Genomic DNA, 23,834 nt, shown 5'->3' on the forward strand with positions numbered 1-23,834 from the left:
AAAGTAGTTAAGTACTGTAAAGGTCTGGACCTGTACTCTTATATAAGTCTAGTCTTCGAGGAGTATAGGTCCCTTTCTGCAGGCAGACATCGATATGCCTCTCAGACGTGTGCATAAGACTGAAGAATAAAAATAAAGTAAAACAGACAAATGGAAGCTCCACAGACTCAACCAGGAACAGCTGAAACACAAACCTAAAATATTCTTTAAAGAGAGAATTTAAAAGAATTGAAACAAGGTCTGATAAACCATTAGGTTGACTTTAGCTCCACTTATTTTTCTTTTTTTAATCTCACTTAACCCCCCTTCTTCCAAGTTTCACATTACAGGGGAGTCCAGAGCAGACAGGTCACTGGATCACATGATGTGACCGAGCTCATGCTGCAAAAATGGATGTCCTGTTAGGGGATAAAACGCTACGGCCGACATCTTCCTCCTCTAGTTAGTCTCTGCGCTTTCACTCAAAGGTGCCTCCTCCCATACAGGTAACACATCCAGAAAAAAAAACTTTAGTCGCTCTGCTCAGTCAGGAGCAGGTAAGCAGGTCTAACAGTTGCATGGATTGAAAAAAAAAAAAGGATTATGGCATTTTCTTCACATTTGATTTTTTTTTTCTTTTCAACAAGTTTGATAATTCAACAGAGGTCACGTTAAAAAAAAGTGACGCCATCGAGTCAGAAGTCCCGTCAGTCAGTTCACCACGGAGTCCTCTATTCGCTCGGAGCCCTTTCACCCTCCCACCCGCCTCAGGATGCTCCTCAGGAGGCAGCAGGGGTCCGTGGTTAATCATGGCTTAGCTCTGGGATTAACTCTTTAAACTGGGTGGGAGAGGGTTAATGGGAGTTCTGTGTGACGTGAGAGTGTCGATGCGTGTGCGGTTGTTCGTCAGTGTATGTGCGTGCGTGAAGATTACACCAGAGAACGATCCAGGGGAGGGAAAGCACAAAAATAAACCACAAACAAACAGCAGTATTTCTTCCCCATAAGTGATATGATGACTTCTAACAGAAGTATGCACACAAATTCTAAGTGTCAAAACGTGTGTGTGTGTGTGTGTGTGTGTGTGTGTGTGTGTGTTTGTGTGTGTGTGTGTGTGTGTGTGTGTGTGTGTGTGTGTGTGTGTGTGTGTGTGTGTGTGTGTGTGTGTGTGTGTGTGTGTGTGTGTGTGTGTGTAAATGTGCTTGTGTTTTAGTCTCTATGAAGATTTGACATTTGGCAAAAACCTCTTGCCATGAAGGCTTTTTCTTCCTTCAGGTTTTTATTTTCCGTGATATTTGAAGCTCTGGCAGACGTGCCGACAACCCCTCGGATGCAGGTTGCCAGATGTTGACGGTGCCCGCCGCATGACCAGGACTCTGATGAAGGTTTTGTTGTGTTCAGTGAAGGATGGAGAACAAAAAAACAAACAAAATAAAAACCCCGCAGTGCAGAGGTGGGGGCAGTAAATCCTTCAGTGATGAGTTTCTTTGTTGAAGTGATGCTTTTTAAATCCTTCTGTACCAGGTTGCCAGGTTGGAGAAGAGATGGATGAATGTCTGGGTGATTACAGAGTACCCGTGCAGCTGGTTGAAGCAAACCTCCTGGCTTTTTAGAAATTAAACTCTTTTGTTTGCATGTTGGAAGCTGGATCAAAGTTGAACGTTCCTCCTTGAGTGGTGTCGGGGATCAAGCTGGGATCTTCATCGATCTGAAAAAGAAAGGCATTAGAATTTAAATGAGACAGATAAAGAATGACATGTAAAGATGTATACAACGTGTGAGAAACTCACATCATCTCCTGAAAAGTACTGATCAATAATCTCAAAGGCTAGTTTGTAGATGTCCTCATTCTCATGCTGCTGTAGGATTTCTATCTTCTCCAAACCTGTAAAGCAAAGAATGATGCCAAAAGTTAAACAAACATAAGCTTGATTTCCAAAGTGATTCAAAATATACGAGGCTAATCAGAATGAGCATACAAACCTCCACCCTCCTCTATGATCTCAGCGATAGTGCTGGCCTCGTCTCCTGCCATGATGAGGATGTTCTTCAGGCCGTCCAGGACAACCTGAACCACCTGTGAGTCCTTCACCGACAGCAGGTTACAGAACGGAGGGATGACATTCTGCTCCACCAGGAACTCCACCTACACAAACCCACACATACACACCACATCCATACTTGATTACAACATAAGTACAAGGTTACAAGTGTGGAACGCATCCTTCATCATGTTTATGTCAAGAAAAATGTGACATTTCCTGGTTTCATCCAAAAACTGGAACAGATCTCAGAAAGATTCAGAGGGAGAAACTCAACTTATGCAACATTATATGACTGACCCACATGCTACAAAGGGGCTCTGCAGCTAAATCACAACAAAACATGGCATAAATGAAAGCTCCAGATCTCCATCCTCAGCTCACCTGGTCTTTCCTCCCACTGATGGTGAGGTTGCTGATGGCCCATGCTGCCTCCTTCTGAGTGCCGAAGTCGCCCTGCAGAGACACAGGCTGTCACTAATGTGGACGTAGCAGGATTTTTTTGCACCACAAACACAAAAGAGCCAAGACTCACAGACAGCTCAGATATGTTTGCATTAGTGTTAATTCATGCGTGAAGAGTTGTTGAAATGCTGAATGTGTCAATGCATCTGGACGCATAAATCAACACCAATAATAATAATCCTCCGTCTTCCTTCGTGCACAAACCTTAGCCAGTTGGTGAATAATCATTGGAATGAGGCCAGCGTCGATCACAGCTTGGACCTGCTGCTGATTCCCAGCTGTGATGTTGGACAGGAACCAGACTGCTTCCTGGAAACAGACCAATCACAAATGGTCAAATCTAGACCAAGCATCTTTCACATAACAGACATTCTCCCAAACCATCGAGGATCATCTTATTGTTCACTGCACATTTTTTTCCTTTAAATTCAGCTCAACATAATAAGTAAGAAAATATCTATGAAATCTCCTTGTGCAGAGTTAGACATCATGCTCTCAAAAACCCTAGACTCACTAAATGTGGCACAAACCTTGTTGATCTTTTCTTTTGGGTGTGTTAGCAGGTTGGGGAAGTGTGAGAGGACGTCACAGTTAAGCACAACCTGCGTCTGCTCGTCTGTCCCTGTCACGATGTTACCCACTGCCCTCAGAGCTGCTGTCTGCAGGTTCAAGACAAAATAAAGATGAAATTGAAGATTCATTCAAAGAGAATGAAGATTTCTTTCAAAGTGGAAGCAAAATTTAAAAACAAGACCAAAAGCTTCACCTGAACTTTGACCTCCTGATGGCTGAGGAGAGGCACAAGAAATGGAACGACTCCAGAATCAATGACCATTTGAATCTGCTCATTGCCGCCGTCTGTCAGATAGGACAGAGCCCACACTGTGTCTACGAGGATCTAAACACAGAGAAACAACACTGAGTAAAAATAAAGCTTCAACATTTAGGGAAACACTTTCCAGAAGCTCAAAACACGTTTTTTTCTTGAGATTTTCTTCAAAGCTCTGATACTCACATTTATATCGGTGTGATATATTAGCACGCAGAGGGCTGGCAGTATCTGTGGGGGAAAGAAGAGTGGGTTGTGAGTGGGTTGGGTGTTGGCAGAGGAACAGTTGATCAGATGAAGGCAGAAACAGGGCGCAGAGAAGAGACAAAAAATATTACAAAGTGGAAAAGCTGTCAAACTCAGACTTCAAATGTCACCAAAAGTGCTTTGTAGTTTGTAAATCCCCAGGGTGAGGCGGCTGAGTCGACAACGCTCTGCAAAAACTGAGTGACTCAGCCTGCAGTGACACAGCCGACTGCAGAGCAACACATCCATCTGTCTGCCACATGAAAGCAGGTGCAAAAACCCACCTCCTGCACCGTCTCCATGGGTGGCGGTGGATCCTTGTTGCGGCAGAGGTTAACAATGACCCAGGTGACGTTACGGAGAAAGGTGATGGGGATCGAGGGGTTTATGAAAGACAGCAGGGGCTTTACCACACCCAGGGAGATGACATAGTCCCTGCACTGTGGCCCATCACCTAGGAAAGAGGTCAGAGGTCAGCGTGGGCCTGATCAGCTGATTCCAAGACAGGTGTGCATGATAAAACATTACTCACCTATAATGTTCCCCAAAGCCCAGACAGCCTGTTCACAGACGTTCTGATGGGGAGAGTGCAGCAGTCGCAGGAACAGCGGCACTGCATCTAAACACACAAACACCACCGCATCAAAGATTTGAACAGACTGTGCAGGAAAACAGCTCTCTGGTCATTTTGGCGTGTGTGCTATCTAATAAAAACATCATCCAAAAAATAACCAACTGCCTCATTGAGTGAAATTATTTCAAAAATAAATAAATATACTCCCTCTGCAGACAGCAGACAATGTACAAACACAGACTGAGGGGTCAACTTACTGGATTTAACCACAGCCTGAGTCTGTTGTGACGTCCCAGAGGCGATGTTGGTAAGAGCCCAAGCAGCCTCGAACTGGAGAGAGGGGCTGGAGGGCAAAGAAAACAAAACCAGTTAAAAAAACTCAACAGGATCATTTCCTTTCAGTTAATCAAGCATGTTGAATTGAGGGTGAAATCTCTGCATTAAGCTTTTCAGAACAACCAGTCTTTATGTCAGATATGCTCTGTGTTGAAAGTAGCTAAAAAACTATCCCTCGCCTTGTTACTCAGAAAAGAGACCAAAATTCTGATGCTGTAAGGTGAATCTGGTGTGTCCGGCCTAATTTTTGAAGGCTCAGTTGTGTTAGATTCTTTAAAGAGGTTAATTATCAGTTTCACAGGCATAGTGAAGCCCCAGTGAGAACAGAGTGTTCAGCAACTAACTCCTCTGACATTGGATCAGTCGCTTAGGTACAATGCCGTTTGGTGAATTGAAGCTCAAAAGTAGGAAACGATGCATCGCAAAATAATGGAAATCACACAATTCCAAGTTATCCTCACACCACCCACCAGCCAAATGCTAGCGTATTATGTGGATGTGTGGAGAGTCTGTCTACCCTGCTAAATATTTCATCAGGTGACCAAGCATGATCCACAGCTCCTCTTGGTTTTCTCACGGTTTATCTGGGATTTAAAGGGTGTGGTGTTACCAGCCTTTCTCTGGATGCTGTAGTTTAATTTTCTCATCTTTCACAGATTCATTTGAAGTCCTCAAAAAAAAAAAAGACTTTTGGTCATTTTCCGACGGTACATTGTGATGCTGTGTCTCATTATGTTCACAGGCTGGTCTGGCCCTCTGCCATCGTGCTATGGCAACATACAGAAGAGGACAATTAATTTCTCCTCATGGATGCACATGAGCGGTTAGAAATGCCTTGAATCCTACAGAAGAATAACAAAAAGGTCCTGTGTCACATATTTGCATGATGCAGATATGCTCCAAGTTGCTCCACCCTCACCCTTCTTCCCCCCCTTTAGTGAACACAAGGTCCTGGGAATTTGGGAACTCCAAGAGGCAGGAATGCTGTTACATTTGGCTTGGCCTGCTCTAAGAGGACCAGCCAAATGCCCTGTCTGCCTCCACACACTCTCACGTGTGGACACAGTGGCACACACACACACACTTTTGCACACAAAGCCTCTGTTGCAGTAGAGACTTCATGTAGCAGCGTTTGTAATCCATCACAGCAGTCTGCAGTCTTAGCAAGCGGAACACTCAGCTCATCGCGTCACAGAAGAAAACAACACAGACGGTAAACACAAACTGTTGTGGCGGCTGACTTACTTGTCGTCCCTTTCCAGGCATTTGACTAAAATAGGCAGGATGCCAGACTTTATTAAGTCGTCAATCGGAGGGTTTCTGTCACTCGAAAGCAGTTTTCTGACAGGAGAGAAAAAAACATCTTGAGAACGTCATGCAGACAAAAATGTTGTTTTCTTGAGGTGTGCATTCTGTCAGTGACTCACCTGGCTGCCTGAACAGCACTTAACTGGATAACCGCGTTATCACTGGTAGCATTCTGTAAAGAAGCAAAAGCACAAGATGATTAGCTAACAGCTAAAGAGCTGTTTACAAATGATGCACATACCAGTCCCAAAGTCTCACCTGTAGGATGGCATCAAGCGTAACATTTTGCTGTAGGAGAGATATGAAGGAGGGTACAGTCAGCTTAGCATCAAGTGAAAACATATGTAAACATTCGTGTTCCACAACAGAGCAGCAACATAAACTTTATGTCTGTTTGATTTGATAACAGTATCTGTCTCGACCCTTTGGTTTGTTTGATTCAGTTTTCAACTTTGCCAACAAATATTACAAGTGCCAACAGCCAGTCAAGTATTTTAGATTTCACATAAACATTTCTACGATTTCAGCTGTTTTGTTTTTAAGGACTTTATCAAACTAAGATTGATAATTTCCACTTTTTTTCCAAAAGTTAAAGTTCTTAAAGTTTGTTTTCATCTCTGTGGGGAGCATGGATAAGAGTTTGTTTAACCCTTACCCAGATCATGGTGAGATTATGGAAGATGTTGCAGCAGCTGATATGACGTAACTAAGTTCTGCAGTATGAGCTACAACACGATGAGGAAAATGACGAAATAAGCTCAGAGAAGCAGCCACTTGAGCTGCTGTAGTCTCCAAATTTCCTGAACACCCAGGTGAAGCTCACCCAGTTTAATACTGGAGCTTGAGAATGTTGGAAAATTTGAACAGCAACAACGTCACTGGGGTGACTGGGAAAATAGCATCTGCTGAGGGAGAATGTGTGATATGACAGCAGATAAACTCTGTGGTGAAATGTCTGTCAGCAGCTCTCAAGCCTCTGATATCTGTTGAGATTTGGGTGTACTGGTCCTTTGGGGGATCATAATAATAACAGAAACATGATTTTATCTTCTTCATTCATGCTTTATTTGGGATTTTCAATGAAGTTTTCCTACTACTCTTTCTTCACAGTTTAGATTCATCTGAACCACATTAACACACTGCCCACTTCACTTTAAACCCCTCTGACCTATTATCCAGACAGTCCAGTCTCATTTTATCACTCCCACTCATGCTCACACCCACACTTACTCCTTTGAAGTCTGAGTCGACATCAGAGTCCTCCAGACTCTCCTCCTGCGGGACATTTCTCTTCTTCAGTAGATGTTCGTCTCGTTTGTTCTGACAAGAGGAGGAAAAAAAGACAGAAAAGCAATGAAGGGCGGAGATGAAAGAGTTCATTAATGTATTCATGAATTCTTAAAGAAACAGTGAATCTAGGCCTGACTCAGAACAAGTCCTCCCTAAACTTTTACTTTCTGGAATCCAGACAACGTGGGAGAAATCCTGCTCAGTCAGAGAGAGACTGATGAAGGCTTGTGGGAAGCAAATAAACATGCAGCTCTAAATGACTGAACTTTTACCCTCAACATATTCTTAGGCCCCCAGCAGGCTTACATTAATGCAGCATGGCAGTAGAAGCACGCATGTACACATAGACACTGATATACCCACACATCCCATCCATTGACAGGGCCTGTGAGTCAGTGTAGGAGGAGATTCCCCTGCCCTACATTCCTGTGCGTCGTGCTGATGTGCGTCACTGATGACTAATCAGCCAGTGCAGTGCTTCTTGCTGCTCTGGTCCCGATAAATGGAATGTGCTAGACTTGAGGACACTTCAGGACTACACAGCAATGATTCTTTGTTTTTCAACTCTCTGTTACTCTTAATTCAGGCTTTCCAGAATGCTCAAGACTTTCTCCCACAGTGGGGTACTTATATCACACCTTTAGTTGTCCATTTTTTTCCCATGGAATGAGTTAGATCTCTGTTTGAAGAAGGGGTATTCTGCTCCTAAACAGGGATATACAGCAACAATGCTGGATGTTCAGAGTAAACGTGCAGATTTTTAACCTTCACAGATTGATATGTCGTGGAAATCCCTGATTCTGTCTGGAAAGTACTCAAAACGCTCTTTTCCAAAAGCATAAGAACTTTAACAAATTTGATAAGCTCATTGCATACAGATCTCCTGACTCGAGCCCCATTTCCACCAAGTGGTTTAGTTCGGTTCGTCTCGGCATGGCACGCACTTAACGCTGTTTCCGCTGACTAATCCCAGGACAGACCCCCAACTGAGACGAGCCGTCCCACTTTTTGGGACCCTTCCGTAGGGTGCCAGACTAAACCGATCTGATCTTGGAAGGTGGAACTACAACATTGCAGACCGTTGATTTGTCAAAAGAATCGCCACTTACCGCGCAACAGCAGCTGCATACAGCCTTCTCTGAAACAAAGCTTGATTGTACTTTGTAACAGTGAGCCACATGCCAATCACAAAAAAGACAAAATGCTGGATGTCTTCTATCGTTGCTCTTTATCTACTGTGCCACGCTTTTCTTCTTTGTTGGATTTATTAGCAGGGCACACTATATCGTGCTGCTATTCACACTATTATGTTACAGATGCGGCTGTCGGCATCCAGCTTACACGCCGCCTACCACAAGGGGGCACGGTTGGCTGGGGAAACACAAACAGGACCAAGCTTAACCAAGCCAACCCCTACCAAACCCTACTGATCTGAACCGGACTGCTTGGTGGAAATAGGGCTTAGGAGCAGGCCCCAAACATCAAGGTCCAGCCATAGTTCACCTCTGAAAAGCCCCCAGAAAACTGGCCAATAAGAGGGAAGGGGGTCTCCAGAGCGGAAAGCCTTAAAAAGACAGCAGCTAAAATAAGGCTGAAGAAAGGTTTTCTAAAACAAAGAGAAAATGAGGGATTTTTATGAGCTGAAAATCATGTACTGGGGCACCAAAGGGACAGAATAAAGACAAAAAAAGGCAATGAGCCCCAAAACACACCTGCAACTATTACCCATCATCATAAATGTATCAACAAGAGGAGGAAAAATGTAGTGTAAAGAAGTGAGAGTGAGATGTTTGAGACACAAAATTATGGCAGTGGTTCTATAATATCAGCACAAGAAAAAAGCAAAAGAGGCAACGTCTATGTTTGAACTAGGTATAGCTGAGTAACTGAAGATGACACATTTGGAAACAAAATGGATTAAATGAGCTGTAGGACTCTGATGGTTTAAGTATTGTTGAAAGATGCAGCAGGAGTCCGTCACCCCAGAGGATCAGAGGAATTATGTGTGGGCTTAATTGTATTCCTGCATCGCCTATAAAACAGGGTGACGGTGTTAACGCATCAGTATTTATGTCTGATAGTAAAACCAGTTTACTTATGTTCACAGATGAAGTCACTGCTGACGGCAGCAGCAGGATGAAATTAATGCATACATGGTGTTCTTTCAGATCACATTAATTTAAGCTAATCTTTTTGGCAAAAGCATGGCAAAGGAGTAGCAGCATCCAGAGTGAGCATCAACTGCTGGTACAAAGCATGCGTACTGTAAACGCACCCTTTTTGGACAGTTCTTCAAAAAAAAAAAAAAAACAGCAGCTCATCTTTCTTTCAATTCAAAGAAGGTCTTGGAAAAGTTCAGGAGCAGGAAATTTAAAAAAGACAAGCACAGTTGTGACAAAGAGCAGCATTGCTTTGGAAAGGAGCGTGTAGCCAAACTGGAAACATGCTGAGAGCTCATTACGTATTATTAGACAATTACTCTTGGACAAAGAGTTCCAAAAACCACTCCAGTGTATTCATCAAAATATTTGCAAATTGCATAAATAAGCTGACAGCTGCAGCTGATTCAGTAATTTCCTGGTCTGCAACACATCAACACAGTACAGATGACCGTGTGTTAACATGATCAGATGTGGCTTGTTCTCAGGGACATGTAAGTACTCTGAGCCTGACATTGTTTATGCAACAGTACAGTAATTTAATTTGAGCTTGAAAAGAGTTTGTGCCTCTTGCACAATCAAAAAGGGCTGCATACATTCACCAGCCTAATATTTGGTAGAGATTTGGGTAGCAAGAACCAGAACAAAACTTTTCAATTTTTTGATTGGATAAGGCACAAACATTTTAGCTATTAACAACACAAATATTTCTGGGGTAAACCTCGCTGAGAATTTTGTGATACACAAAAACTTCGGACCTGCTGTGTTGGCATAACATTTCTTCACTTGTGATGTGAAACATCAACAAAATTTGGAGAAAAAATCGTAGCAGAATACAGCAAAGCATACCAACACAGGAGAGAAGAAGCACATTCAGTTTGTGTTTGGTGTCAAAAAATAATTTTCAATATAAGGGGTAAATTAAAAGGAAAGATTCTCAAAGTGTTCAATCTTTCAAGTACTTAAAAGTTATCACAGGCCATCTTATATTCACTGCATGGATGCTTCCTAATGAAGCTCAACATCTGCCTGATTTGTATTAATCTCTCTGTAGTCTGCTGATCTTAAATCTGAGACACATTTTTAACCTGGACTGAAGCTTGGTGTGTGTGCAGATGGCGCATCTTTCCTTACCTTTCTCAACTCGACTGTCACCTCATTTCGATGTCTTCTCATAGTCTGTTAATAAAAAAAGAAAAGAATATCAAAGATGGTTAACGAGGGGGTATCTGTTTTAAGTGTCAAAACACATTTCAGCCCTTTACATGGATATCAAAACAAACTAATCAATCAAAGAACACCATTAGCAGAAGATGTGAAGCTGTATGATTTCTACTGCATGCCTCATTAATAAAGGATTCCATTTCAGGATCTCATTATTATAAAATGAAAAATCTATCATATCATGTGGCTGGAAGATAACTATTTTCAGGTCCACATCCTTCCACTAATTGATCCTTCCTGCAAACTCTGAAGAAGGACAAACTGTTTGAGTAATTCATGTGTTGGTGTGTCCAGTTGGGTTTTCAGTTCATCCTGAACGGTTTGAGATGGTCCAACATCTTGTGACTGTTTGAAGAGGTTCAGGTTGCCTTCCTAAATAGCCCCTTACGTAATCTGGGACAGTCATAACTCAGGAGGCTGCTGGGCATAGAGGTATCTCCCAAGTACTGCTAAACAACAATATGGCTTGATATCAGTGACAGCAGAATATGTCAAAAAAAGGCAGAAGTAATAGCAATCTGTCAAGCTTTACTTTTATTTGTTGTACTTCCCAAAAAATGACCACATCTTAAGAGGGAAAATGTTTTGGCAAGCTTTAAGCCTTAAAGACACTACAGATAATAATTCTGAAACACAGACATGACAATTTCTATATCTGTGTGATATCAGGGAAAACAAAAACTTTTGACCAGCAGCATGCAAGTCTGAACAGCCTGGTGATTCAAAGCTGCTCCTAATGATGTCAGACATGAAGAGCAATCTGTTCTGCCTGACCTACATTAATAAAAACCAAACTGGCATTTCCCCCCCGGCTTGTGGTCGGTCTGAGTCATCTATTTAGAAAAACTCAAATTCATCCTTGGGCTTTAAAGAGGACCTAGGCCAGACACAAGATGCTTGAAATAGCATCAGGAATGCACTTGGCAAAGTCTGTCTGTCAGGGTAGCCATGTGCTTGTCACACCAACTCTAAGTTTCAAAACAACAACCTATGGGGGCTCAAAGTGTACTGTGGTCAAATGTGAAAGAGCCATGTCAGAGATTTGTTTGTACCTGTTGGTTGAATAAAGGCGTGATACCGGCAGATTGAACAGATATTTGGTTACTCCAGACCAATTTGTAGGGGGAGCTCAAGGCCAGGGTTGCTAGCTCAAATTCATTACCAGTCAAGTCTGTAGATGAGTGGCTGGAAATACAGTGCAGATGCCCTTGAGAAAACTTCCAACTTCACCCCCAGAGTCCTGTTTGTTAATTTGTGTGTGTGTTGCATGTGTAACAATGGAGTGAAAAATTCAATCTTTCTCTTATTAACTCATACAAAGTTAACTTGCCTTCTCTGGTCCAATCTTGACAGACTCTGCCAAATGGTTTTAACATCATGTCAATGAGCATTACAGACTAATGCTGTCGCAGAGATTTATAATTAGACTTGTTAGTTGAATGATGCTGCAATACTAACCCGGCTTTTTACACGGTCTGTTTGCCACTTGGGCAGAATGCCGGTGGGGGGTTCGTGAATACCGTACTTTTCCAGAAAGGAAACCAGACAAAAAAAAATCAAAAGATATAGGTTGTCTATGTGTAAGGATTGTTATTTTATGTGATGTATCACATTATACTTAGTATGACAGCTAGTTCAATGTGATGTAGATCTAGCATGCCTATTTATACTGGTAGCCTCTAACAATACGCATAATAAAACACAGCTTATACAAAGAAACATCTGTGCTCGGTAAAACAAAGCTCAACATATGATTATCGGTCAGTGAACTGTTTAAAAGCTTATCTAACAGCTCAGGTTGGCTGCCTCACCTGACTTTACATGCTAACCCTTAGCCTGACAGCGTTAGCATGCTAACAAGGAGGGGCAGTGTTTGGTTTGGGTGTGTATGGACCAACCTTTTCATTCCACTTAACCTGACATGTTAGTAACATAACTAATTCCTAATAATGTCACTATATTAGACAAGTTTGAGTTCAGGTTCAGGTGAAGTTAACTGAATGTCAAAATTAAGGTGCCGGGCAGGCCCAGCCTCGCTAGCTTTAGCCGGCAGTGACAGCTATAACGCCTGCCCTTAATTCCAACGGCCCTACTTGTGATGTTACTCACTCTACATACACTATATAATAAATATTAACATCTTACAGCTAGAAACTTGATAAATTCTGTAAGAATCGTTCGTCAAAGAGCGGAAATGGACGTTACCAGAGTAGGCCTATGAGCACTTTGATGGCTTCATATTAGCTCATATTTGCTAACTGGTTAGCAGCAGCAGCCGGGGCCAGGCTCCCCATCAAGGCCCAAACACTTCACATTTTATAATAAAGTATTTCGATTTATGTTGTATATGATCACATTTACACGTTCCCTCACCTCAACATCGCGTCCCTTGTTTTTAAAGCTCTTGATGCGGTGGTTTTCCAAGCCGGCGTTTTCTGCCATGGCTGTGTGGTGCTGAGCTATTACTCCGGCTTTCGGGATCTCCTCCGTGAAAGATGAGGCACGGCAGCTCCTGTGCTGCTGCTGGCTCCGGAGAGGGGGAGGAGGAGGAGGACGTAACAGATCGCAGATTGAGGGGAGGAGTTAATGCATGCCTCCTGCATGGGCTGTCCTGGTTTCCCCGTTTCCTCGACGCAGTCAGAATAATTCACCTTAGTCATACTGGCCCCTGAAGCGGTCTTACTAATACACAAGGGCCGGAAATTTCCTTGGGGAGCCCTATTAAACATCTCATAAACTTATGATTAAGATTTTTTTATTTCTGCTCATCATTCATTAATCATGCAATTCAAAAAATCTATAACCTAAATATTGCCCACCATTAGCCCTCTCTTCTTGTGTGCTATTTTCTTACTAGAGCAAAACAAGAAGTCAGATTTTCCACGTGAATGGGCAATTAATCGTTTAATTGTTTTTATGAAAATTGGATTTTACAGTGGGGGCATTCATTAAACAGTAGATATTTTTTAATTTTTGCAGGTTTAGAGATTTTGACATCAATAAGTCAAAAGTAGAACTGTCATAGATTTGCAAGACCAGATCTCCAGATATGCCACTCATTGGCTCCAACAGAAATCCTCCAAAGTATACATGTGTTACCATTTCCGCAGGGATCAGAGTACTTCTTATGCAAGCTGTAACACATAGCACAACTCTCGAGAAGTATGCTTCCAGACACAAAACTTTAATGAATCAACAATATTTGGATTTGCTTGTACAATTTTATAATTAGTGCAAAAACAAAGACAAGCTTCTGTAATATCACATCAGCAGCAGTAATGCAATGCCAATACAAGACAACAGATTGACATTTCAACAATCTCCTATCAGAGACAACCAGCACCAGCTGTGATCATATTCTGATACTTAGAATAAATATATTAGATAACACTTTAAGAGGAGGAAAGAGTGTAAAAATCAAAAGGCTACCAAATCAATTATTATACTTTTTCTATTAGTAAAACATTTATCAGTACAGCACCTCAGGAACTCCCTCAATCACTGTTTGTCCACGGAAATCTGCACTGCTTTTATTGGAGAGCATGTGCCAGCTCATTTGCAATTAAATTGTATTTTTGGATTAATTGATCGATTTATGAAGGCAGCATAAAAGGATCAGAAATGGCAGCTGTCCACTGTAACTCCCAAACACTGGCTGACCCAGAATTAAATGATTCGTTGCACAAGATTGACAATAGTTCTGGCTCAAATAAATACATATGAATATAAAGGTGGATACTAAAATGTCAGTCAAATACAAATAAAAAACAAAATTACAAAGTGTTGACAACCATGGCTTCTCATCTCTCAATCACACCCACTGACTGACATTAACACACATGGGGAAGTAAGCAACGAAGTAAGCCACAACTAAAAGTGTTTGGTTAATATAAGGTGAACTGCTGACAGAAGGTAATGATTTTATAGTTTTACATCAGCACAGACAGGAATCGTTAATGTACACTGACCAATGATTGGACATCCCTGCTCCCTCCTCAAGAATACTCCAGCATCAGTCCCAAGCAGCGGCACAGAGACAGAGTAATGAGGGGAAAACAAAAGAGAGGCAATCAAGCCACACATAATAATCTTATCCAATCAGGGTCAAACTGTAGTGTCACAGAGGTGGTGAGTAGATACAGAGGAGGACGGCAGCGGAGAGAGGGGCTGAGGCTGGAGTGCTCCTTTAGAAGATTTGTTGTTCAAAGAGGATCTTCTCAAATCCTTGCGGAGCTGTGTGGTAGAAGTCACTAAACTGGCAGTCTAAAATGGCACTGTCATCCACTGAAACAAAAGAAATACATTAACATCCCCCATTAAGTGCTATCAAGCATAATAAAGATACAGCACTAACAGAAAATAGGAAGTCATGAGAGGTGCCATATTTGTGAGGAAAAAAAATGTCTAACTCCGAGAGTGTTTGCACGATAAATAATAAATGTTCCAACCTGTTTGCTGTTTCTACTGCAGAGTTATTTGCTCAGCAGAATTAGGCTGAATGCCTCATTACAACTGTTTAAACATAATCTCTGAGTACACAACGTAACATTTTGTATGTGCTTGTTAATACGCAAAACTTTGAATACAGGAATGTTATTGTTGTATAGTTAGCACTGAGCTTGACTGAGCTTACAAACCGGTTCTCAGTTAGAGAAGTAGCATAATCTAAGCATTGTCAAAAGCAGAGCTGCAATGAGTAACCAACGTAATCACCAACTGTTTAATAATGTATTTGTCAATTTGAATGATTCAAAACAATTTCAAATCTGATTAAAGCCGCATATAACTGACATAAAACTATATGTGTGACATTTTTCCCTCACACACTGACTCATTACCCAACAATATTTATTCCTCTTTATTTCTATATAGTTCTTTTTAAACCCTTAAATTGTTTTCTTACATGTGCTCTGAAGTACCTGTTTGAAAACTTGTTTAAACAAGACAACAAAGAGATTTTTGTAGCTTACCCTGGCAGGCACCCACCATAAGTTTAAAAACACAAATATGTGGGTAATGTTGCTCTTCCCTTTCCAGCTTCTTTTTTAGCAGTACTTATGGGCTTTTATGCTCTCAATTAGAGGGGAACGGACAGCGGACAGAGCACGGTGCAGGCCAAGAGTCAGGGCCGCCGACAGCATAACAAGAGACTACAGGGCAGTGTTGACTCTATTAGTCAACTAACAAAACCTTTTAAGACTCAATAAATTTGCCAGTGTTTGGTAAAAATGTATAAAGGCCGCCCTCTGGGGGAGCAAAACTGTAACTGCAAGCTGTGCTCAACAATACTTGTACTTTCTATGTCTGCATAAATAACTTCAAAAGAAAGTTGATGGAAGTATTCTGAAGAAAGCAAACCTTGTAGTAAACTCACCGTAAACAACAGGGAAGACAGTTCCTCGGATCCCTGAGGCAGGACAATGCATGTTCTTTCCATTCAGATACAAATTCAGCTCCACGTGGTCATATGTGATGCCCTATGGGATGCAAACAGGGGTCATCACCAGTATCTGTATGCATCACCAAATAATCCAGATTGCCCAAAGCGTGTGATTTAAAACTCTACACATATAACTGAGATAATGTGTTTTTGTTCACAACAAGCACGAAAGGGTTGGAGAAATTAGACTCTCTGTGAGCTCTGATGGATTATCTCACTCCCACAATACGTTTAATTCCAGTTTCTATTTGTAAGTGTCATGATGATACATGTGACTGTATTACCAGCCATCACCAACTGTTGCAGCGTGACTATCGATGCCAGCTGCTGTGGAGGAAACCCACAAAAACAAAATCCACTGAGGGTCTCCAGGGAGACAGGACAGCTTGCTCCAATAAGCCTCGCCCATACCACTAGGCCATACTGGTGCCCAAATATGTGCTACTCATGTATAATTTCAGTGTCTGTCAGTTTACTAATATGCATTTTGGCTTTCAAGATTTATATTCAGAGAGGAAAGTTCTTAAGTTGGGTTTTGGAATCTATGGTAAACACTCAAATTATTTAAAGTATACATCAACTAACTTAAACTAAACATTCCTTTAATAAATTCTGCACTTACCACAATATCACCTTCCTGAGGAAGGCTGTTTGCAGGCAGACGATTCTTCTCCTCATTATTATGATACACAGAGCCATCGTGCCTCAAGACGAGGCTGTTAGTGTCCCTGCCCAAAGGCACTTGATTAAGATTCACCTTCTGCGTGGCTACACCAACCCCCCATACACCTACACACAAGGAGTAAAAAACTCATCATCACACAGTGCTTGAAATACCGACCACCCCCATTTGAAATAAAATTAACACAAAATGACTGAAACGCTGGTAAAATATTCTTTGTAAATGAGGGGCTGCATGTGGAAAGCGTTGCTACAGGGCACATCTCTCAGAAAGCAAACGCTGTATGCTTCCCAATACTGCCTTTGTTAGAGAGAGAAATTCTTCATCTCAGCAAGAAGTCACAAGGCCCAGTTAGTACACATCAACAAAACAAATACAATTTCTCAAGAAAAGAAGGCAGAAGAAGTCTTACCACTTGACTGGATCTTAAACTCAAAATAACTTTTGTTCTGGTGGAGAGGAGCGTTGGCCAGACAGCCTCCAGTGCCGCATATTCTCCTGCCGCTCTTCACAATGACGACATCTGTGCCTGCAGTGCCAAAGGTATGAATACAGCTTCAGGAAACACTTAAGCCTTTTCCAACTCCTTACTTATCAGTTTTATTGATTACAAAACTATTCACATTGGCCAGGGATGTCAATGAAAAGTCTAAAACAGCACATAGGCCTGTGATGACAAACTCTAAGGTTTGATTCATCCAGTATACTAAAAATACAGCCATTCGTGCTTGTGATGTTGTTTGTTATTGTGCTTGTGTTGTTCTCGTTTACATAGTATAATTTTGATAAATTTCTAATTTTAAGTTCTCATTATCACTATTTCTATTTTATTTTTGTATTTATCCCTTTGTTTGATGTACTGCTGCCGTTGTGAAAAAAAACGTCATGGGAGTTCAATAAAGATTGTTGTATTCTAGTTCAATAAGGACCTATGAGTGTGAAACATTTGAAAAGTCAACGCAGACACCCTGTGGATGATTCAAAAAGTGGGAGTGTTTGCTTTAGGGATTTGAACAAATGGAAATGAACTCGAGGAGCATTTCAAACGTTTTACTCTTAAAACCAGAATGAGGGGATCTTGAGGGCAAGATGGAAAGAATGAAAATCTTAATCCTATTTGTAATCCACTGTTTAATGAGGTTAAACCTTGTATTTACCTGCCCATTAACTATGTGTTTGTATGATTCTTAACCCTTTGGAAAATGTTTAAGAATACACATCTCAAATAAGTCGTAGCTATGACAAAACGTTTTCAATTTCAAAGGATGAAACTAGTGGAAGCGCTATCGGGGAGCTAACTAATGCTAATAGTGGTAGTAGCATGTCAAACACAACCATATCGACCTGTATTTGGCGAGGAATCAAACACAAACTTACGTACCCATGTGATGAGTGTCTAACTGGACCGTGGGCATTTCTTTGAGCGGAATATGCCCTGTTCCGCCGTCCCCACAGCAGCCTAAACAACACGTAAACATCGCAGCCATTCTCCTCCTGGTGCTAGCTAAGCATCCGGAAACAAACTCCATCAAACCAAAGAGCGTCCTGCCTTCGAACCGCGCCACCCTCCGGCGCAACAGCGGCACCCCGAGGCAAAGTTTGGTACTGCATAAACCCCTAGAAGCCGACTGTATCCAATCACAGCGGCTAAGATAGGCAGTTGCTCCTGATGGCATGGAAACAAGGGAAGAAAATCAAGGTCAAAATTTCCACACGTGACTTAGTAACTATTGGGTATCGATGTTACATAACAAGTAGTGAGGAGAAAGTTAGTTTTGGATGTTATTTCAAATCTTGATGACGCATGAGTGAGGCATCCTCAGCAGTTTAGACCACTTGACTCAAAAGTAAGCCAGCAGAATTCAAGTGTTTTTCAACACTGCACTTGTTTTTCATAAGTCTGGTTGCTCGTGTTGGTAATATAATGCATCTTCTCTGCACAGAGCAGCATAGTTTTGACGTTTAATCTCTCATCAGTGCGTGAATCTATACGCATTCTTTCACATTAACTGTTTACAGATGTTGACAAGTACCCACACGAGCTGAAGTGGAAGTGGGGCAGTAGAAAAACCTGCGATGCCAAGCTGGGACAAAAACCTAGTTGACAGTTTTTCACGCTGTAATGTTTTGCATAGCAACAGCCCCTCCCCCATCTGTGAAGCAGAGACCCTCTGCCAATTACCCATGAGGGACAAAAACGAAAAGCATCGAAATGATCTAAACTGGCCTTTTAAAAAGCCTTAAAAACGAGCCAAGTTCTTTTTAACGAAAGCCCATTGCATTTTCTGATTCACCTGTGCAAAAGCGGAATTAAACTGGTGCGTTTCACGATTCTATCCGCGCATGAAAGTGTTAACTCTGCACCCGGAAAAGGGCGAAGTCTGCACAGCAACAAGCGCCATGATTGCGTTGCACTGTGCGTCTCAGCAGCTGGTGAGTGATTCTTTTGGTCCAGTAGTTGCATGTTACTATGCGCTTGCAAAATCTGTCACAGCTCTTCTTCAGTACCTTGCCAACAGGAGCAACGTTAACGCGCGCCCTGTTTGTCGATAAATTGTCGCATTGGACTGGTTAGACGACAGGAATTCACGGCTTCAGACAGCTTACCAGTATTCTGCTTTATGTAATTCAAAGCCTAGAGACGTTTGGTCTTTGCTTTGCTGTTTTAAATTTAATACAGAGTGGGGTTTTGCAGCGCAGTCTGAAGTTTCTGTCATCGCCAGCTGGTCTCAGAAAGACATGAAAAGCAGGATGTTACTTAACATTAGACTGGCAAACGGAGCCTTTGACAGAGCTCGTGCCAACCTTTTACGCGGGCACAGCGATGAGAGTCGGTTTCACTTTCGGGATGGGAATACTCCAGAAACAGCTGGAACGTGACTACATAATCTGTATCCTTTGCGATGCTACTTTATTTTCGTGTGTCATTTATTGCCTGTTCTGCTTTATGGGTCTGCATCCCTCTGAGTGTGGGTGCGTATTATGTAACCTACTCTATTACGTGCCAATTTATGAGTTCTTTGCCATATTACGCATGAATTTGACGCCCGGATAATGTGTTTGCAGGATACGATGGAGCAACTAGAGGAGGAACTTACATGCCCAGTCTGCTGCGGTCTCTTCGAGGACCCACGGGTGCTGCTTTGCTCTCACAGCTTTTGCAAGAAATGCTTGGAGGGACTTCTGGAGGGAAACCGAGGTCCAGCTTTCAGGACACCTCTGAAATGCCCAACATGCCGCAAAGAGAGCCCTCACAACGGCGCAAACAGCTTGCAGATAAACTATTCTCTGCGCGATATTGTGGAGAAATACAGAAAAATACGGTTCATGCCTAAGCTGTCTGTTTGTAAACAACACTGCGGCCAACCTCTAAACATATTTTGCGCCACGGACTTAAAACTCATTTGTGGGTTTTGCGCCACTACAGATGACCACAGAGGGCATAAATTCTGTTCCTTGGAGGAGGCATATGAGCGGGAGAAAGAGGCGTTTGAAGAGCTGCTGCGCGGGGTGGAGAGCTGGCAGAGCGCAGACATCCTGTCCTGCCTGGAGACACTACAAGCCAGTAAGAAAAAAGCGCTTCAGTCAGTGACCAAGGACGCAGAAAAGGTAACAGACTACTTCGACAAACTCATCGGTGCCATCGAATGCAAAAAGAATGAGATCCTCTCGGATTTCGAAACACTGAAGCTGGTGGTGCTGCAAGCGTACGACCCGGAGATCAGCAAGCTGAGCGCAGCTATTGAGGAGCACAGGAGGGCGCTCAGCATTGCAGAGTCTTTCAGGAGCGTCTCCGACCCCCTGTGCTTTCTTCAGCAGATGCAAGAGTTTCGTGAGAAATTGGGGATCCTTCGGGAGACTCCACTGCCCTCTCGCAAGGACACGGACGTCGGTCAACTCGTGCGTAATTTTGATGTCAGAAAGTGGGACTCGCTGAGGCTCAGAGAGGTAGACAAGATTTCAGTCCCTCATGAGAGTGGCTCCTATCAAGTGGGGGGCTCACGGATGTCAGCGTCCAGATGGATCATCATATTTCTGAGTGTGTTACTGCCAACAGTCCTGCTGCTGCTACTGCAGCCGTGCATCCCTGCATCCTCCGTGTCTCTGCACATCGAATCGTTACTCACTACAGCCTCCTCACACATTACCCACACCACAGTGTACCTGCGGGAAATGACTGACATGTACGCACGATTAATGGGTGCAGGTCAGGAATGCATTGAGAACTTTATCGACTACGCTGTCAGTTTTATTGGCAGCTGTAAGTTGCATTAATTACAAGCCTGTGGCATCTCTGCCAGCACTCACAGTGACAGATTGTTACATAACGATGATCAGTGCAGTGCATTTAACGAGAGACAGAGATTCACTTTAATATGGAGAAATTTTACACATTAATTTGGTCTTTTTTAATTTTTTTAACCTAAGCTTTATCTTTATACAGCCACAGAAAAGACACTATCTCCTCAAGGGTTTTGCTTATTTTTTCATCACGTAGACACTTAATTTTTTTTTTCTCTTAATGAATGTTATCACTTTTTCTTAAAATAATCCTGACACTTTTATACTTGTCCACACAATTCTGGAAAATAAAACGGAAAATCAAGTCACCTCTATGTTTGTATTTATTTAGTGCCTCACGCCGTATCATTAGGGAGACAAGTGAACGAGCCTTTCAGCTGAAGACACACAGAGTAATCGCGGGCCTCTTCCCATCAGAGCGCATCCGCTCCTGAGTGATGCTGCAACCTCTTCAAGGTTACACACGTTGCATAACAGGGCCCGTGTGAAATTTTCGCAGGGTGCAGGCTCTGTGCAGTAAAAAAATGAGCACTATTCTGATATTTTCAACACAGCTCTTGATCCATCATCAATATGACTGCAAGGACACTTGCTCGTCACGCGTGCTGGGCTCCGATTTATTTTTAAACCAGGTTTATTTGTGGCTGTGACTCATTCGTTGCATGACTCGTTGGATCTATAAAGTCAAACATCTGCAGGCTGCTTTAAAATACAGTGAGGCTATTTCTGTTATTTATGTGATATTAGGGAAAACATACTCAAATTTTTACACTACTTTTGTTAGATAGAAGCTGTTTTAATTCTTAAATACAATGCAGATATAAAACGATCTCTGGCCCATCGCCAGCAGTGCCAAATAGGTCAAAGAAGGACACACCATCATCTCCTCATTAACTTACTAATTTATTATCCTGAATGGAGTAGGGAGAAAAAAAATCCAAAGATCAGACCACAAAGTGATTCCGTGATGTCAGCACTGACCATAATTCAGGATGTACGTCATGGCACGCACGGTCATATATATAGCCTTCTGTTGCCAGGCAAATATAGGATGAAAATAAATATAGCACTCTGCATTAATATTTTAATTGTCAGGGCACGCAAATTTAAATATAGTCTCAAAATCGTCAACTCAGGACAAATTAGGACGTAGTTGTGTGAATTAACAGAATTAAGTGAAAGTTTTTATAGAGGCGTTACGCACGGTCCGTTAGTTAGACTCACAGAGGGCCTGAGTGAGGTTAAAATAAAATAAAGTGTTAACATGTTCTTGACCCTTGTGGGGGCTAAATGTTTAGAAAATAAAGGGAAAATGTGTTTGGTGTGTGTGGATTAAGTCCCGCACTTTTATACCCCTCCACACACACTCAGTGAAAACCATACAGTTTGCTATTAAAGCATCTTCAATTCCACAGTGTTAAGATGCCACCTAATTAATCTAACACTCTGAAAAAATCATGTAAATGAAGTAGAATCGGATATATAAGAATAAAAAACAGAACGATAAAAAATAATGAATATGAAAAAAAAAATCAGCAGGTGCAGAAAAAAAAAGCAACTACATTTTGATGTGTTTTTGTTTGTTTTTATCAGATATAACAAATATCCCTAAAAAATGAAAATTTTGATGAATTGTAGGAAGAAAATTAGCCAAAATGTGAAAATGTCCATTTTTTAAAACAGAAGTGTACCATAGAGGTTTACCCACACACTCCATCTCACACACACACACACACACACACACACACACACACACCAGACACACACACACCAGTCTAACAGCCACTTTTGAAATATGTTTTAACACCCAAGGGTATCTCCGCAACATTAACATATATATAAAAATGAAAAAAAAAAGAATTAAAATATATATATATATATATGTCATTTCCTCAGTTAAAAAAAAAATCATGCCAAAGTGCGCATGAAAAAAAATCCTGATGCGCAACAAAATGTTCTGCTCTCCACCGGTGTCGTTAAGCATAAATCCTACCTCTTACAAATATCTAAAATTCAGCTTATTTATGTTTAGAGCCGAGAAATAGATATCAGACTCCATAATTATCACGTAAAGGGCCCTTAAGGCCACGTGGAATCTGACAGCTGCGGTATGCATCCGTTCAGTGGGCATCACGGTGCTCCTGGGCCGCACTTTCTTATCAGAAAAATCCACACAGAAAAGGAAAATGTGGACGAAATTTTCTGTTACGTGCAATATTTTTTATATATTTTTTTATTTGAATGTAGGCCTATTGTGATTTTATCAAAAGTGAGGCGAGAATTTTGACCCAGTCACTTCTTTTACTGTTTAAATTTACAGAAAGTGCGTTGTTTATAATTTTATGACAAATATTTATGAAAGAATGCCACAACATCTAAAAAGGCAGAAGAAAAACACGCATGTCGTCGATGTGGTTTGTAATGTCTGATTCGGGATTATCGTTGTCAAATGCCCTCTTTCTGCGGAGATGCGTGAGGGAGGTTGGCAAGGGGCACGATCCACAACAAAGATTTTTACCTCGGCTGCAGAAATTTTATTTATAATATCTAGAGAAATAATTTTAGTGAACATCAGGAAATAATCTGAAGTGTGTGGGTATGAGACAATACACACACAGGGCTCTAAGAACACTTGTAACGGAGGACCACGTCACGAACGCACTGGGATAAGCCAATAAAATGTATCTAATTTTGTGAAAAAATGTAAATGTTCATATTTTAACATTTCAAAATAACTGCCGTAAGTATGATGAGTGATAGAATTTTTAATCCTCTAAAATCTGTCTGCGTCACGGCTCCTGGTGAACAGGCTGGACACCACGGCCGCGCAGCCGGAAAGACACGCAGGCCGTCACTTGCGTGACTCCTTATAACGGATGACGGTACTATTTAAAACCATGTACGGGATTTTCCGTGTCAGAAAAACTAATACTTCGGGTTTCACTTCACTGAGAGGGC

The 23,834-nt window shown here is 41.8% G+C and overlaps 3 protein-coding genes across 4 annotated transcripts; 1 reads left to right on the forward strand and 2 right to left on the reverse strand.

The window, feature by feature from the left end:
* Positions 1-657: 657 nt before the first annotated feature.
* kpna3 (karyopherin alpha 3 (importin alpha 4)) lies at positions 658-13,091 on the reverse strand. The gene is made up of 17 exons (XM_074694607.1): positions 12,826-13,091; positions 10,363-10,407; positions 7,010-7,099; positions 6,038-6,067; positions 5,899-5,951; positions 5,717-5,812; positions 4,393-4,478; positions 4,094-4,180; positions 3,846-4,015; positions 3,502-3,546; positions 3,253-3,384; positions 3,017-3,145; positions 2,691-2,795; positions 2,406-2,477; positions 1,963-2,125; positions 1,770-1,864; positions 658-1,687 (listed from the first exon to the last, which is right to left on the reverse strand). Exons 1-17 carry the CDS (start codon positions 12,892-12,894, stop codon positions 1,589-1,591), a joined length of 1,566 nt encoding a protein of 521 aa, XP_074550708.1. The 5' UTR covers positions 12,895-13,091; the 3' UTR covers positions 658-1,588.
* Positions 13,092-13,497: 406 nt separating this feature from the next.
* spryd7b (SPRY domain containing 7b) lies at positions 13,498-18,163 on the reverse strand. Its single transcript, XM_074694139.1, has 5 exons — positions 17,956-18,163; positions 16,987-17,103; positions 16,515-16,681; positions 15,827-15,929; positions 13,498-14,736 (listed from the first exon to the last, which is right to left on the reverse strand). The coding sequence occupies exons 1-5, from the start codon at positions 18,101-18,103 to the stop codon at positions 14,639-14,641; spliced, it is 633 nt and encodes a 210-aa protein (XP_074550240.1). The 5' UTR covers positions 18,104-18,163; the 3' UTR covers positions 13,498-14,638.
* Positions 18,164-18,859: 696 nt separating this feature from the next.
* On the forward strand, positions 18,860-21,180 carry trim13 (tripartite motif containing 13). 2 transcript variants are annotated; one of them, XM_074694136.1, is made up of 2 exons: positions 18,860-19,007; positions 19,641-21,180. In XM_074694136.1, the coding sequence occupies exons 1-2, from the start codon at positions 18,918-18,920 to the stop codon at positions 20,847-20,849; spliced, it is 1,299 nt and encodes a 432-aa protein (XP_074550237.1). In that variant the 5' UTR covers positions 18,860-18,917; the 3' UTR covers positions 20,850-21,180. The 2 variants fall into 2 exon arrangements, with proteins under 2 accessions (XP_074550237.1, XP_074550239.1); XM_074694138.1 differs by lacking the exon at positions 18,860-19,007 and adding an exon at positions 19,018-19,547.
* Positions 21,181-23,834: the final 2,654 nt, after the last annotated feature.

This window comes from Halichoeres trimaculatus, unplaced genomic scaffold (assembly GCF_033239565.1).
Source record: "Halichoeres trimaculatus isolate MK-OKI-2021-1 unplaced genomic scaffold, fHalTri1.1 fHalTri1_scaffold_19, whole genome shotgun sequence".
Lineage (NCBI taxonomy): Eukaryota > Metazoa > Chordata > Actinopteri > Labriformes > Labridae > Halichoeres > Halichoeres trimaculatus.